The sequence below is a fragment of the Argentina silus genome (assembly GCF_951799395.1).
Source record: "Argentina silus genome assembly, chromosome: 3".
Classification (NCBI taxonomy): Eukaryota; Metazoa; Chordata; class Actinopteri; order Argentiniformes; family Argentinidae; genus Argentina; species Argentina silus.
Genome location: NC_139657.1, coordinates 4,294,365 through 4,310,502, shown reverse-complemented (window position 1 = coordinate 4,310,502; position 16,138 = coordinate 4,294,365). Strand labels below are relative to the sequence as shown.

The 16,138-nt window shown below is 41.4% G+C and overlaps 2 protein-coding genes across 5 annotated transcripts; one reads left to right on the top strand and one right to left on the bottom strand.

Moving 5' to 3' along the window:
• Window positions 1–2,081: 2,081 nt before the first annotated feature.
• parp16 (poly (ADP-ribose) polymerase family, member 16) lies at window positions 2,082–7,486 on the bottom strand. Of its 3 annotated transcripts, none has more exons than XM_083665980.1 (8): window positions 7,428–7,486; window positions 6,515–6,587; window positions 4,303–4,499; window positions 3,928–4,065; window positions 3,489–3,695; window positions 3,207–3,378; window positions 2,858–3,002; window positions 2,082–2,351 (listed from the first exon to the last, which is right to left on the bottom strand). In XM_083665980.1, exons 3-8 carry the CDS (start codon window positions 4,489–4,491, stop codon window positions 2,216–2,218), a joined length of 987 nt encoding a protein of 328 aa, XP_083522106.1. In that variant the 5' UTR covers window positions 4,492–4,499; window positions 6,515–6,587; window positions 7,428–7,486; the 3' UTR covers window positions 2,082–2,215. The 3 variants fall into 3 exon arrangements, with proteins under 3 accessions (XP_083522106.1, XP_083522105.1, XP_083522104.1); XM_083665979.1 differs by lacking the exon at window positions 7,428–7,486 and adding an exon at window positions 5,042–5,124 and having other exon boundaries at window positions 6,515–6,615; XM_083665978.1 differs by lacking the exons at window positions 6,515–6,587; window positions 7,428–7,486 and adding an exon at window positions 4,776–5,018.
• Window positions 7,487–7,658: 172 nt separating this feature from the next.
• scamp5a (secretory carrier membrane protein 5a) lies at window positions 7,659–14,152 on the top strand. 2 transcript variants are annotated; one of them, XM_083666948.1, is made up of 7 exons: window positions 7,659–7,691; window positions 8,703–8,785; window positions 9,088–9,207; window positions 9,996–10,152; window positions 10,404–10,505; window positions 10,911–11,028; window positions 11,972–14,152. In XM_083666948.1, the coding sequence occupies exons 2-7, from the start codon at window positions 8,779–8,781 to the stop codon at window positions 12,164–12,166; spliced, it is 699 nt and encodes a 232-aa protein (XP_083523074.1). In that variant the 5' UTR covers window positions 7,659–7,691; window positions 8,703–8,778; the 3' UTR covers window positions 12,167–14,152. The 2 variants fall into 2 exon arrangements, with proteins under 2 accessions (XP_083523074.1, XP_083523073.1); XM_083666947.1 differs by lacking the exon at window positions 7,659–7,691 and adding an exon at window positions 7,706–7,841.
• The last annotated feature ends 1,986 nt before the right edge of the window (window positions 14,153–16,138 follow it).

The window sequence follows — 16,138 nt, the reverse complement described above, 5'->3', positions numbered from 1 at the left end:
ATAAGAAGGCACATTCAGGGTGCCAACTGCCATAAATGAGTCCTGGAGACAGACAGCTCTAAAGTTTGAGTATATAGAGGAAGAGGGACACACAATCCGGTAAGAGTAGCACTGAAAGTTACAGACAGGAGTGTCACAGATTTTATGATTCTTCACTCAGGGCAACATCCTCATCTCACACTAACTACACTCAAGCCATTGTTTACAGAAAAGAGAAGAAAAGTTAAACATGACCTTTATTATATTAGTAATTTTTATGTTGGTAAACATTTTTATAGCACTATTTACACTTGTCTTTACCTATGATTAGGAAGTTCTGTGGTACTACTGTAGGTACTTTCTGGCACGTACTTTAAATAATTATACACAATTGGCATCTGCTTGGTACCAAGTGGCACCTATAGTGGTGCTTGTTATAATGAGCTCCAAATAAATAAACTAGTAATTCATAGGTTATTACTACGTAATTACCATTTTAATTTCCAACATGGTATTTTTGGTACTATAAATTATGATTCAAACATTACTAATGAAGTATTTCTGGAATCGTCATAAAAATGCACCACTAGAAACTAAATTCTATATTATTGGTAGGAACCTTTCAAGCAGTCTCACAACGCACAGTTACCACACTAGTATTTGCCTACTTATATGTTTTATGATAAAAGCACTGGGAAAGAGTAGAGTGACATCTCAAGAAAGGAAAACACACAAATATAGTCGTTTTGATTAAGATTTATTGACTAATATAAGGGATACAAAATAACCTTTAATGTGATATGAAAACAGATGTCACTGGCCATCCTGTACCAAGAAATATATGGAAACATCTGATGAATACTTCTTTAAGGAAAGCACAAGCAGAAAACAGCGATATCATACAGTGCCCTAAACCAAAATAAGGCTTCTTACTCCAGCAATTTAGATTTGACACCAAAAGATGAAATATGAGGCTAAAGTATAGCCTTTTATTGGTTTTAATAATCTTCTTTTTTATAACATGCTTGTATTTCTAAATGATACAACAGATGTGCATGAACATAACCTCACATAAACATGGCATTCTGTACGGTTGCCTCATATTCATCATTTGATCTCAAATCCACATTACTAGAGTGTAGAGCCAAACTACCATTTTGCCTATACAGTACTCTCCAGATACCTACGGAGGACACTGGCTCTCTTTAAATACGTAGACTTTTAAACAATCTTTAACTTACATCAATGACTGTGATTGAGATTATAGTTCAAGACCCACATTTATAGCAAAGCATATGTTAACCCAAAACCATGGAAAGCACTCCACTGGTCCAACTGGTCCAACTATGGGGTGACAAAACACAAGATGACATTTTAAAAAGTAATACATATACATGGATTACATTCAGAATACGAGTTGACAGACATTTAATGCCGCCCAATGGGAACATGGCTCACCAGATCCTAACATCCAAGCTATGCCATAACCTATTCCTGCATACTGACAGAGCACTCATTCGTCTAATATTGATAAATGCCACCATCTTAGCAGTATCCACCAACAACAGAAGATTGTGCTGAGATCCCAACACTGAGTTTACAGTTTACTGTGTATCAGTTAGTAACATTAGTTACCGGTTTGGTTGGGAGGACAGGATCCCCAGAGAGAGACAGAATCCACACAGGAAACAGCATTCACCTGATAGGCTGTTTACCTAACCACAAAAACTGTCCCATGTCTAGCTACTTGTTGCACAAGCACATTGTGTAAGTGCTGTTAAGATACCATACTTGAGTATGAATTGTGAACATAAATATTCTGCTTAGTCCACAATTGTGAATAGACATATCTCTTTTCAACAATGGGAAATGGCTTAAAATCAAATCTTCATGTAAAAACTGTGACATTTACCTAAAGCAAATAGAGTCTGCAGTTATACAGCGCAGAGCTTGTAGCAGGGATAACCGTGTCTATACACACACACACACACACACACACACACACACACACACACACACACACACACACACACACACACACACACACACACACACACACACACACACACACACACACACACACACACACACACACACACGGTTGGAATATTATGAAATGAAAATGGTGTTAAGGTGCATAGTGTGTCCTCTTTGCTGAGGTATCCAGTCTGATTGTCCATCTCTGTGTTATGGAAGGCACAATGGATGAGAAGAATGGTCCATGTTTGCTGTCCTGTCACCGGAACAATCTGTGCCAGAAGGACAGGAATGTGGTGGAGTTGAAGGCACCGATGAATATGAGCAGCAGCAGGTAGAGGCTCATCATGAGGGCAAAATGGTGTCGCACCAACCATGAAGTGCCGGGAGAATGTCTGAAATGACATCAGTCAAAGCATTAAATCCACAAACAAAACAAAACAAAGACTTCTGGATAACCTAATTAAGGATAATTATATCTCATGCCAATTCCTTTGGCACCGTCGGAGGGCTTTATGATGAAGGTAGAATACTACAGGGATCAGCTCTCATACAGCAAACTGTACAGAACAGCAAAGGTATGTGCAGTAATTAGATTGAACTCTGAAGCGGTTGATAACATGCCACAGAAAAGTTAATTCCGGCACCTTCTACCATTGTTCTGCTAAACTATAAGATACCACTAGGGGGCAGCGATGTACGAGTAAATGATTAAATATCAAAACTGTATCCAGTAAACTGTATAAACTGTTTATACAGCCCCATCCACGCAGCATGGGAGGCTGGTGGAGGTAGAAATCAGAGGATGGGCTCATTGTAATGCATACCATTCCTCATACCGTCCATTACAATGAGCCCGTCCTCTGATATCTAACTGCCATACAGGTAGTGAGTGACTCACCTGGAGAGGTGTCGTCTCTGAGAGTAAACCAGCAGGTACTTGACTCTGAGCAGCTGATTGTTGGTGACCACAAAGTACTTCTGAGGTACTTCCCCTCCTTCACTGTTCCTTGCCCTTGAGCGCTGATGGTCAATGGTCTCAGAATCTGAAACCAGTTAAAAGAAATGACTGAATAACCAGAATATGCAATTAAAACATTGTCTGAATCTGTTTAAAACATAGCAGGTACGTACATCTCATTCCCTGACCACTACCGGTTAAACATAGTCATTACAACCATTTGGAAGCTTTTAGAAAGCTAGAATGTTACATACTGGACCTTTAAGATTTAGATTTGGTGCCAACTTACCTTTCCTCTTCACCTGGCACTTCACATCTGGGTGGTCAATGACTTCACACATGGCAATGCAACTTAGCAGTGGTCCCAGGAGACTTTCACGCCACCCGTTGCCATGGGGACTGTAAAGGACAGCCATGCTGAGATCACTGGTGAGGTATGTACCCTCTCCAAACAGCGAGGTCTACGGGAAAGCCATCAGAGAGAACCATCTGTCAGTCTAACAAGTACCTTGATTCTTTTTTTTAATGTGATCAAACATTACAATCACTGTGTAAAACATGCTGCACTAACCTTGTTGAGGTGGCAGTGTAGGCCGTTGTGAATGATGGAGTGGAAGTTCTCCAGACGGCTGCCATGGAACGCATAGAAGAGGTCCCGCCCTGCCCTCGTCTTCTCAAACTTAGCATTCATCTGGTCGCAGTACTCCAACTCAAACAGGAAGTCTGGGACTGGTGTTGAGATCCCCTCACTCTCCGTCAGGTTACAAAGTTTGGCATACTGGTGGATTTTTAGCAAAAAGAGGGGAGCAGAGAAAGGGACAGGACTGTCATACTCGGCAGACTGGGATGTCAAACAATCATTTTTTGACAAAAACTACAATAGAGATATTTAGTGACAATACAAAGTGATAATAATGTGTCTGCCTTTACCTCATCTTTCTGCAAAGTCAAAAACTACAATAGAGATATTTAGTGACAATACAAAGTGATAATAACGTGTCTGCCTTTACCTCATCTTTCTGCAACGTCTTCACAGCGAAGCTTTTCGACGACAGAATCCAGTGTATAAGTGCCAGATGGTGGTCTCCATCCCCGGGCTTCAACCTCACCAGCTCCCTCACACCAGGCAAAGAGCTCACGTCTGTCAGCTGAGGGAAGGGAAGCAGAACTCATTCAGGAGACCAATGGCTCTGGTAGCATTGACAACATTGACAACCAGCTCAAAGTGACAGGTGTGCTACACAATGATGCTGAACAACAACAACAAAAAACTATGTTCAAATAATTGCTTCAGTTTCCTGCATCTGAATGTTTAAGTTAATTGTTTAATTCAAGTGTTTGCTCCTTTAATATTGAAAATGACAGTGTTCGGTCTAGTTTCTCACCAGCTCATCAAACTCCTTGCAGTCTCCACCTATGTATCTTGGGGGAAAGGGTCTCAGCAGGGAATCCCGTTTATAGTTCTGGGCAGCAGCTACGAAAAGGCTGCAGCGGAGGTCTGCGGCGACCGGGTCTCTATGAAGGCAGGAGCACACAAGCTCCCTGACGGTGTCGGGTGGGAGTGGCGGCTGCATTCCCAACGCTGGAAACAAATGAGATAAGATCAATAGCAGTTTGACGTTACCAGGGGGTTTCAAAAATGGAGAGACCCCTATATATGATCCCAATAAGGACTGTAGGAACCCAGGCCCGGTAAACGAGACTGCTCCAGCTAATCTCGACTTGGCATTAGCTGCAAGCTCTTTCAAGAGTCTCACTCAGTCTCGTCTACGAGGCATCATTAGCTGTGCGATGACTGAGTGATAACCTCGTTTGCGAGGCTAGTCCATAGCGAGCCTAGACCAGATATCACACACACCTGGGCCGAAACCCTGCACGTAGCCAGGACTGACGGGCAACAACATACACGTCACGAGAGAGCTAACAGCTGGAGCTAGCTCTGACAAGAACATTAAAAAAAGTTATTTGCCACACTACACAAGCAATACACACGCTACTCCGAATGATAGCTCGAAAGCAAACATGTCAGACAAGCCATGCGACACTGTCTCCGTGGTGCCAGTATCTGCATTAGTATCATTACTTAGCTGATAGGGTGACATTAAATGTACACAAACAACCTACTCAGTGAGCCCCTCAACCATAGTACAGATACATCCGGACATGGAATGATGACGTAGCTCTCGATTTTGGTCAGACATCTTCGCCTGGGCAAAAAAAAAATCTCGATATTTATTTAATTGTGTGTCAATGTTCATACGTTTATTTTGTTACTGTTATGAATACCAAATAATTTGATAATGAAGGAGGTTTTTCATCTGAAATAATTATATTAAAAAGTATGTTGTTTCTTCCGGCACATCCTGGCCTACTACATTACCTCAAACCGCATCACGATTTGCCTTACAACAATCAGCCAATCGCATTCTCTGATAACACATTCCTTCACACATCTATCTACAAATAGAATAAGTACAACTGTTATGCTCTGTGTCAGACTGATTTGTTTCTGTAATTCAGTCTCATTTAAGTCACATACGTGGTCAGCAGAGAAGTAATTGTTTCATTTTCAATGGGCTTTATTTTTAGCCTTCTTTTTAAAAAATGTATTATACAGACTAGGTCCAGTGCTGACTAGTCCAGACTAGGTCGAGTGCTGTGGACAAGACTTCTCTAGTCTGTTGCATCTCAATTTTCTTTTGTAAAAGTCGCTGGCAGCGTCGCCCCATGCTTTTTGCTATGATGTCATATCCCAGAGTCTACCTATAAAGATCACCTCAGTCTGCCTGCCTCGTTCAGAAACTGGGTGGTGAGAATTGTCCCAATCTATTGATGGAATACCTCTAGAAAAGTGGGCTGTGCCGGTGTCATATAGGCCTATTGATTCCTTGGACGCAGTGCATGTGGGCATAGGACATCTGCTACGAGGCCGAGACTTTTATGAAATGTGAAGTTTTATGAAATAGTGTGGCGTGTCCTGTGAGAATAGCAGGACTTCACTATGGGAACCAGTCACTATGGGAACCAGTCACTATGGTGGCAGTGTGTTGGAATAGGATCAGTACCACTTGGATGCCCGGTTGAACACATTTTCATTTGGTTTTGTTCACTGGGTCGCTTCTTGAGAGAATATGGCTTGAAACCTAAAACAAAACAAAATCTCATACTATTGCTATAAAATTTAAGCTGTGATAGCTGTAACTGATCCTTCCATTGGTGCAGTCCAATTGAGTCCTCTCTCTCTCTGTCTCTCTCTGGTGAGGAGTATAGAGTAGCTGTGTGTGTATCAGTGTGTGTGTGTGTGTGTGTGTGCGCGTGCGTGCGTGTGTGTGTCTATGAGTTTGTGTGCATGCGTGTGTGCTCACGTGTGTGTGTGTGCTCACGTGTGTGTGGTGCAGGTCTCAGAGAGAGAGAAACAGGCCGGAAGTGATGGGAAGAGACCCACATACACATACCCATGCACAAACACCCACACACACTGACGCACACACATACACACAACCCCCTCTCTCTCTCTTTCTTTCTCTCTCTCTGAGCCTGTCCTCCGATTTCTACCTCCACCAGCCTCCCCTGCTCAATAGTCTTAAATGGCCTCACCTTCAGGATGGGTGACAGCAATATGGATGAGGCCGACCAGGAATTACACCTGGATACTTCTGTGATGTCATTGCTGATGGAGGGAAGGAGACATGGAGAAGAGGAGAGGAGATAAGGCTATTTTAGACTATTGAGGAGAGGAGAGGACAGGACAGGACAGGAGAGGAGAGGACAGGACAGGACAGGACAGGAGTGGGGAGGAGAAAACCCCCCCAAATCCATCTCCTGCTTTCATGAAATTAAGTGTTTTCACTGAACTGCAACCACATATCTCTCTGCTGTGCAGGCCAAGCTTGGGCTATTTGCTGCATTAGTTAACATTGATAATTGAGGCAATGCAAATCATGAATGATTACTTAGTTGGCCTAAGGTTGCTGAGCTATCAGAGATTTTTTTTTAGCAATCTTGAACGTTTTGCTGGACATTGTCATGATTATCTGCCCTGGCTCTAGCCTATAATCTGCCTCTGGTATAATTTACACATCTCACTCTTATCAGTAAGTCTTGTTTATCCATCTTCATTAGATATTCTACAGATAGGCCTACATCTAGCTGGCAGAAGGCCATTAGATACTGCTAAATCATGTAGCTGTAGTGTGGATGTGGGCTGCGGTTTTACATGAGCCTGAAACGGTATATAAAGGCTGCGTCGACCACACAACAACAGACAAGCTGGCGCGGGAAAATGACGCATCCCATAAACGTTTACAGCGGAGCAGCCTCGATGATAGTTGATGTGTCAATATTCTCCCAGTCGCCTCGTCAATAAAATGTTTAAACCATACCGGTCCTTTACCACAGCCCTCATTTCGATCCTTGCTTAAAATGATAGAAAATGAAAGATCAATCGTTTTGACATTTCTGAAAACTATGTCGCAGGTTTTCTAAGTGCTCAGGACTTGACTACACGTACTTAAAAATCGTAAACCCGATGACAGTGGTCAAAGGTCTTGATAATCGCTTATGACAGCGCCGCCGCCGCGGTCCACGGAGCTGCCGAGGGGCAGGAAAGGGTGGAGTTAAGGGCGAGGGAGTCAAATATCGCAAGTAAGCGCTTTTCTTGTTGGTCGTTTCCACGCGAGCAAATCAGCTTCCTCAACCCATTCCTAGTAGGACGGGGATGTGCGTAAAGAGGAGAAACGTGACGTCACGTGATTGTTGTACTCCCAAGCCTTCGGTGAGGAATTTCTAAATTAATCGAATTGATAATAATATACCTCTATGGGCCTGCTCTTATGAACGCATGTCGTGTTTAATGACGAGCGATTTATAGAATGCAATTCAAAGGCGTTGCATTGTAACAACATTCCTGCATAAAAAAAAGAAGGTAAGACATAGCCTACATTTTAGCAGAATCTATGACTGTTATTTCATTCATTTTGATTTAAACGCACGAGCAGGCGTTTTGTGCAATCCTGTGAATAAATAGTATCTGTGCATAAGAACGTTGCGGTAGCCTAAGGTACGAGGGCTTGTATTTTGCATTCAGCTGAAAAAACATAATCATGTCGTATTCCTCTTGAAGGGCGCTTTCTCCATAGACAGTGATCACGATGCTGCAAATGGGGGCAGCATCCTTCCCATCATTCTAAATGAATGGACATCTGAATAGATAGGAAAAAATATAGGACTATCATCATTGCATTTAACATTGATGGTCTCTACTCGTTTATGGTCAGTCTGCTTTGGTGGTTTATTTTAGTGGCCAAAGATAAATAGCCTACAGAAAAAAATGCCCTTCATATTGGATGCCTCAACCTCTGTGAAGCCTATGTCGGATTTGTATGTCCATTCGTTGTAAAGGAATTTATCAAATGGCGAATTGAAACATAATTGTTGTCAATAGACTGCTACGTGCAGTATTCTTGAGTTCCACCGTCGCACATATAAAGTATATTTGTTTGTGGTACCCAGGCCTACACAATTGATCCCCCGGTAATGGCATTATCCGTTAAACCGGCTGTCAGATTGCAGGATTGTAGGCCGCACAGTTTCTTATAGTCATGGACTGTCGAAATGATTTAAAATGTTACATGGTAATTCCATATTTCAACGAAGGGGGTAGTGGAAGAGCGATCGTTTTTAATGTAATTTCATGGAAATGTTTGATTATTAGACCACGCATTGAATCATCTGAAGCGATTTATTTCTCTTACTGAAGTACTTATACGGCTTATGTTCTTTGCAGTTCTTTCTCCAAGGCTAAACTGACCTAAAGGTGTTTGGATAATATCCACAGTGGAAGAATATATTAAATTGTCACCATGGCAGGTAAGCACAGCCCTTCCTTAAGTCCCAGCATAGCCCTTTCTCAACATAACATGGATATGAATTAGGCCTTTTATTACTACTCATTATGTAATTACAGTATGGTAGGCATGGAACCGATTGCTTCACATCATGTTTGTAAATCATGGTAAACTCTGACTCTATGTATGGGCTTGATAAGGTTAAATGATAATTAAAGGATAGGATTTTTCTTTTTTTTTTTACCTTAATTCACAGTTTGACTATTAGGGAAATGACCAGTAATCTGAACAGCGATGTAAAGCATCTGTGTTCTTCCACCACAGAAAACAATTTCCCTCCGCTGCCTCGGTTCATCCCTTTGAGGCCATGCTTTCATCAAGACTTCAACGATATCCCAGACAACCGGCGCACCATGTGCAAGAGGCTTTACTACCTATGGATCTGTGAGTGTTGCTAGGATTGACTAATCAAATCTCCAGACATCTAACAAATACATTACTCTCTGGCTTGTTGACTCTGGTTTCTATTTAGTTATGGTCCACCTCAGAGCATTTTCAGATTCAGTGTGATAAAACTGCTTGCCTGCCTCACAACATTAATAGTTTACCCCATCGCCCCTGTGTTTTTACCCAAAATATTATGGGAACTAAATACAAAAGAATTCTGGTAGAGCAAGTTGTGCAGATCATTAAAGACTGGCACCCAGCCAACATTTTACAAATGTTTTTGTGTTTTTGGTCTCTATCAATCAGTTAGTTTATAGTTGTCATTCCCTCTGCTGTGTACTTGATTTGACAACAATACTAGTTGTAGTAAATAGTGTAAATATGGATAATTGCATAACCTGTTTCATTATCACTCAGGTTGGGGAGTATTTGAAAAAGCATAAATGTAAGTCCTGTCTGAAAAAAGTTGTAGAAGTGATAGCAATTCATTACTTACGCTACTTATTCATTAGTTTGTGCCTTTTAGCCTAGCCTTTGTATTGTGTGTTGACTAGGTAGTAGCGTTAGTTTAGCGTTTTCTTCACTTTGGCTGGATCTAGATCAAAGCTTTTATGTTGTATGGGACAATATACACTTAACCGCAGTAGGACCAATACGACCAAATGGAATGGGAAACCTAACCCCCCCACCCCCGCCCCTAACCCCCTCCCCCACCCTCACCCCCGCCCCTCACCCCCCTCCCCCGCCCCTCACCCCTCCCCCTCCCACACCTGTGGCCTTTACAGTGAACAGTGCCACTCTGGCTGTAAATCTAATTGGCTGCCTGGCATGGATGTGCGGCGGGGGCGGGGCCACCAACTTCGGCATGGCCATTCTCTGGCTCATCCTCTTCACCCCCTGCTCCTACGTGTGCTGGTTCCGGCCCATCTACAAGGCCTTCAAGTAAGCCAATTGCTTTTTGAGTACAATTGCTTTTTGAGCACACCCTTCATGACTTAGCTTCTGCCCTTGTGCTGAATCAATAACAGAAGTCTTGAGTATCCTCTCCCAGTGACCTGACGAAGATCCTTGTACACTGTAGGATGGAAACATTGTCTGTTTAGTTTCCGTAAATAAAGGTACGTTGTGGTGGAGCGTCTGAGTGTGCGGGCCCTCCGTGATTTTATACTGAGTGTGCTTTTCTCTCTTCACAGGACTGATAGCTCTTTCAACTTCATGGCGTTCTTCTTTGTCTTCATGGCCCAGGTTGTGATCAGCATCATCCAGACAGTAGGGATTCCAGGCTGGGGAGTGTGGTAAGAGTTTACAGCATAATTCTATGCATGGTTAGATACCAGGGGAGGCTGGTGGAGGTAGGAATCGGAGGACGGGCTCATTGTAATGCATGGGATGGAATGAGGAATGGTATCAAAGACGTGTGTTTGATACCATTCCTAATTCCATCCCATGCATTACAATGAGCAACTTGTAACTTCTACTTTGCAAAACTCAAATCCTCTGATGTCAGAGATGGAGAAATGTACTTTAATAAGGGGTTGCTTTGTTTCAAAATGTAACATTGGGGATAATTACCTTCAAGTATGCCCTAGAAATCGTTACAGAAAACATGGGTATTGGCTATATTGTTATTATTTTATCATCATCATTAATCAGTCCTTAACCCCTGGACACTCTCTGGCTCTCTTCCCCGTTTCCACCAGTGGCTGGCTGGCTACCGTCACCTTCTTCAGCACCAACGTTGGCTCAGCTGTGGTCATGCTGATCCCCACCATCATGTTCACTGCCGTGGCTGTGCTGTCCACCATCGCCCTCACCAAGGTACAACATTTTACATTTATGGCATTTAGCAGACGCCTTTATCCAAAGCGACTTACAACAAACACATTTGTGTAAGTGAGTGAATCATCTATCCATCAGCCATCATAAGAAAAAGGAATCTATGCTAGGACCAGGGGCTATTGGCAGTCACAATGCTAGAAGAAGGAAGAATTACTTTTTTTTTTAAATACAGGAGAGAAACTTGTACGGGGGGTAGTGGGGATATAGAGGTCTTTAGGCCAGGGGAGGCTGATGGAGGTAGAAACCGGAGGACAGGCTCACTGTAATTCATGGAATGGAATGAGGAATTGTATACAAAAAAAGAAAAAGGTGTAAAGTTTGAACAGGCAACTGCAACAGAAACTACTAACCACATATGCCATTGCCTGTTCATGGTACCGTAATATAATATAATAATAAACTCCATTTAGCTGACGCTTTTATCCAAAGCGACTTACATTGCAGTGAGTGCATACATTTCGGTACATATGGCCCCAGCAGGAATCAAACCCACAACCTAAGGGTTGTTAGCGCCATGCTCTACCAACTTTCAATGAAAAGCGCTCGAGCGACACAAGCATACACTGTATCTCTTCAACAAAAGTAAACCATAATCATAATGATGATTAAAAACCACTCACTCTGCAAACTTGACTTCCTAATCTGAGTTTTTAGTGTCTGCCTTGGTAGTCACATCTGTACATTTCCTCAGCCACGTACAGTAAGCTATGGGACTCTAAGGAACAGTGATGGGCATAGTCACAGGAGATCTGATTTGGACATGCTGTCTTGAATAAAGGGAATATTATTATGACCTTACTTTGACTTCAGGCAATATGACACTCTCTCTTGCTCACACACGCACACGCACACACACACACACACACACACACACACACTCACTCACTCACTCACTCAATCTCTCTCTCTCTGACTCGTGTAGGTCCACAACTTCTACCGTGGAAGTGGAGGTAGCATGACCAAAGCCCAGGAGGAATGGACCACTGGGGCCTGGAAGAACCCCCATGTCCAGGAGGCAGCCCAGCAGGCTGCCATGGGGGCGGCCCAGGGAGCCATGCAGCAACAACAGCCCCAGTACTCAGCAGCACCAACCTACAACTACGACGACCCAATGTAGGGCACGGGAGGGCGGGTGACAGGGAGGCTGTGAGGGTGACGGAAAGGGATGATCATATGATAACACAACTAAGAATTAGGTGCCATTCACCATATCTGGGATTTTAAAGATAAAATGTCAAATAATTCATTGATTTAGCTTGAAATGCATCATTAAACATAGGTTGGATACTTCTACCTAACTTTGACCTCATGAAAATGTTATTTTTAAGGGAGATCATCTAATGGTTATTAATGATTGACCTGCTCAAACCATCAACACAAGGAAACAGTTCAATTCCTTACCCAGCAGTGCAGCTACTAACTATTTCCTCAGTGTAACAGCAACCCTGCTAACATAACACTGTTATAACATAACACTGTTGCCTGCAAATACATAATGTAGTACAACACACGCATATCCCCTTCCATAGTCCATCAACCATACAGTACCCATAGATCAGGATGACAAATTTATTCCACATAAGATTTATTTCTCTGCTGCATGTGTCAAACACTATACGGCAGCATCCCGTTTTTCACCCAAAGTACATCCAGCAACCTTCACTGCCCTGCAATGCTCATTGGGTTAAAACAAACAAAAAAAGATGGATACAAGGTAACACAGTCTCACAACAGGCTTGACCACTTTTTGTTGGTATTTGTTTAATTAAACTAATGTTTTTACTTACTTACTACATGTCTCTGGCGTGAGCTAAGACGTCAACGCTTTTTGTTTATACTTTTTACAATACCGTGTCGTTACCAAGGATACCGCTTTTAAAAAGGATTTCTCACATTATTATTTTATTTTGTATTTCTTAGATTCTCAGGAAAGGCGCGATAGCCGTCTACCTTGTTTTACCATAACCTTTAGGCACACGTCAGACTCCCTAGCATCGTCCGAGCGTCGTCCGAGCGTCGTCCGACTTGGCTTTGTCTGCCACATAAGCCATTCTGGGTGTTTAGTTCTTTAAAAAAATTTCAATTTCAGGTTATGATGGAGGGCAATGGAGGCTGGTGGAGGTCGACATCGGAGGACGGGCTCATTCGAGCCTGTCCTCCGATTCCTGCCTCCACCAGCCTCGCCTCGGAGAGTGTTTCGAGCAGGCATATGCTGTACTATTCTGTTGACTATAGGTTTAGTAGATGTTTAATGCTACCAATTGAAGCACACAATTTAGTATTAAAGTTTGCATAGGATGAAACATTCCAAGTCAATACTGTACAACTGAACACGAGACATTAACCATATAATTAACCAAAATGCCTCTTTAAGTGGCAGAAGGCAAGAATAGAAATTTCATCATGTATTCCCAATGTCCCACTGGAAATGGAAATATTTGCTGTCGTAGGTGGATTTAGTATTGTCAGATGTTATGGATGTTTATTCCCATTGGTCAATCCTTTCACAAATCCTTGAAGTGAACCATGTAAACCGAATGCTTAAATGACTACAATAATGTCTCTGATTTCTGTATTTTAGACTTTGAGTGAATACATAATGTGGCTGTCAACGTTAGTACATGAGTAGATGTGATATGGTATTTATGGAAAACATAGAATATAACTGATATTAAAAAAAAACATCTTTTGAACTGGAAAAAATGGCTGAGCTTTGTGAGGCTCGACCTTTACACACAGAGACAGCTGCATCTCTGCAATCGTTTCATTGCAGTAAAATTGTTTTGTCTTATGTGTCTCTTGATCATAAGTTAACGCTCAAACATTCTTAAAATAATAGATGGATATTACAAAAATGTGTATACAGTATTAGACTTCAAACAGATGTGAAGATAATGTAAATGAATGCTGGTAACTTTGAAACCTGTGAATTGTCCCGTCAGATTGTGTGATGTTCAATATTTTCTTTGACATTTTCTGTTTTTCTCCAATACATTTTTGTAAAGACCTTGTATTTACTGTATATTTTCTATGATGTATGAGAGAGTGTGAACCAGTTCTGTTAATTGTTTCTCCCTTGTCATTGGTAAAAGGTTTCAAAGGCTTTTACTGTGTTTATTTTGATCATCAAAGAAATGCATTTTTACACAGAGTGCTATTTGCTGACAGTGGAATGTGACTCGGTGCTCACTGCTTTCACCATATATGTTTTCCACATAAAAATGAATCAAATGAACTAAAGTAATTATAAAGAGCCCAGATACGCCCTCAGTTTTTAGCCACTTGTACTGTACACTAAAGGGGTGACCCTAAGTCAAAACGGGCCTGTTGCAATGTGATAGGCATCGCCTGATGAAAGTATTATGTTACCATGAAACAATATTGCACCAGCAAAATTACATAGTTATCCAGTATAATCCTGTCACTTTGGCCATGGCCATGATCATCTGCATTAATATGCACTCAGTTAGATTGACTGAAGCCTTTGTTCTTAGTGTGTCGTACGTGCAAAGGTTACAACAGAACAAAAAAGCTTGTTTCCTATGTGTAGTAAGTCGTGTGGTTTTGGTGAATTTGTGAATCAAACCAAACATTGTGCCATGTGTACAAAGGGCGCAGTGTGTGTGTGTGTTTATTGATGTTACAACTGTGTCCAGCTTGCCATGCAATGCTTTGTAGACTTGGAGACAAGAACTGCAGTCCATTTGACAGCTATATTCAATATTTCATGTTGTCGGTCATGTTGTGTCACAGCTCTCTATAATTGACCCAATTTGCCCTAGTACCCTTGTGTATGTGTTCGAGATGTATCATGTACTATAACATTTAGATAGATATACTATATAATTACTTGAGACAAAGTCAAATGCGTTGTCATGGTCAGGATAAAACACATAGATACATACTATAAGAACATGATCTGATCAGTTGGGTAATATCCATGTCGAGGGGGTCGTGTCTCAGTGAAGAATACGTTTTAGAGGATTTTTTTGTGTATTACTTTTATATTATTTGCTCTTACCCTGATGGATAGTAAACAGTTCTTGTTGCATCCCGTGTCACTGAGTTTTTTTTTGTTTGTTTATAACCCTTTTAACAATTCAGTTGTATTGTTTTGAGTGTTTTGGTCCGAGTTTAATTTGGTTGCGCCTGCATGCTATTAGTGTTGCACATACTTGATGAATTCACTAGGAGACATGACCTCATAGTGGTGCTGGGACCAGGAGTGGGAGGGGCCAGAATGGGGCATGTTTTGCATATAAGGCAATTATTATGCTTTGGGTTGAATCTAAAGAGCTGATAGCCAGCCAGGTCTCAACATTAATCTCAAATAGTAATTTCAGATAATTAATCAATACCGTTAAACCAAACTACCATCATGAGCTTTTAGGGCTTTGTATCATGTAGATTCCTCCTGAGGGTTAAACAATGATAGTATAACATGTTACCCTAACTATGTTACCCTAATTAGACTACCATAGTCTAGTTAGGGTATGTTACCCTAACTATGTTACCCTAATTAGACTACCATAGTCTAGTTAGGGTATGTTACCCTAACTATGTTACCCTAACTAGACTACTATAGTTGTAGAATTTAATTTTCAATTTACATAAATAAACATATTTAAGGCACAATGAGGCCATGACCAATTGTACTTTTAGTATTACAAAATAATAGTTTTACTGTTTAGGAGCAAACCAAACCCTTTATATTGTCAATAACTATCAGCATCAATGTACCAAGGACAAGGAGGAATATGGCAGACATCCTACAATAATGAGCCATCATGGCAACCAACTGAGTGGCCATATGGTGCAATCTTTGTTGTGAAAAATTTGAATTGACAGAATCACAACAACTAGAAATATGTAGTCAAGTCTGTGTTGATGTTAATCATAAGACTAGACTGCAATTATACTGTCCACACAACTGTTTGTGTACAACTGTAAAAAAAAAAAAAAAAAAAAAAAAGGTTGTAATTTCTAAATGGTGAAACCAATCTGAAAAAAGAAAAGTGTATCTATCTGAGGACTTGCATATTTATAAATCAGTGGGCCAATTGCTGCCACCTACACAGGAACTAGCCTC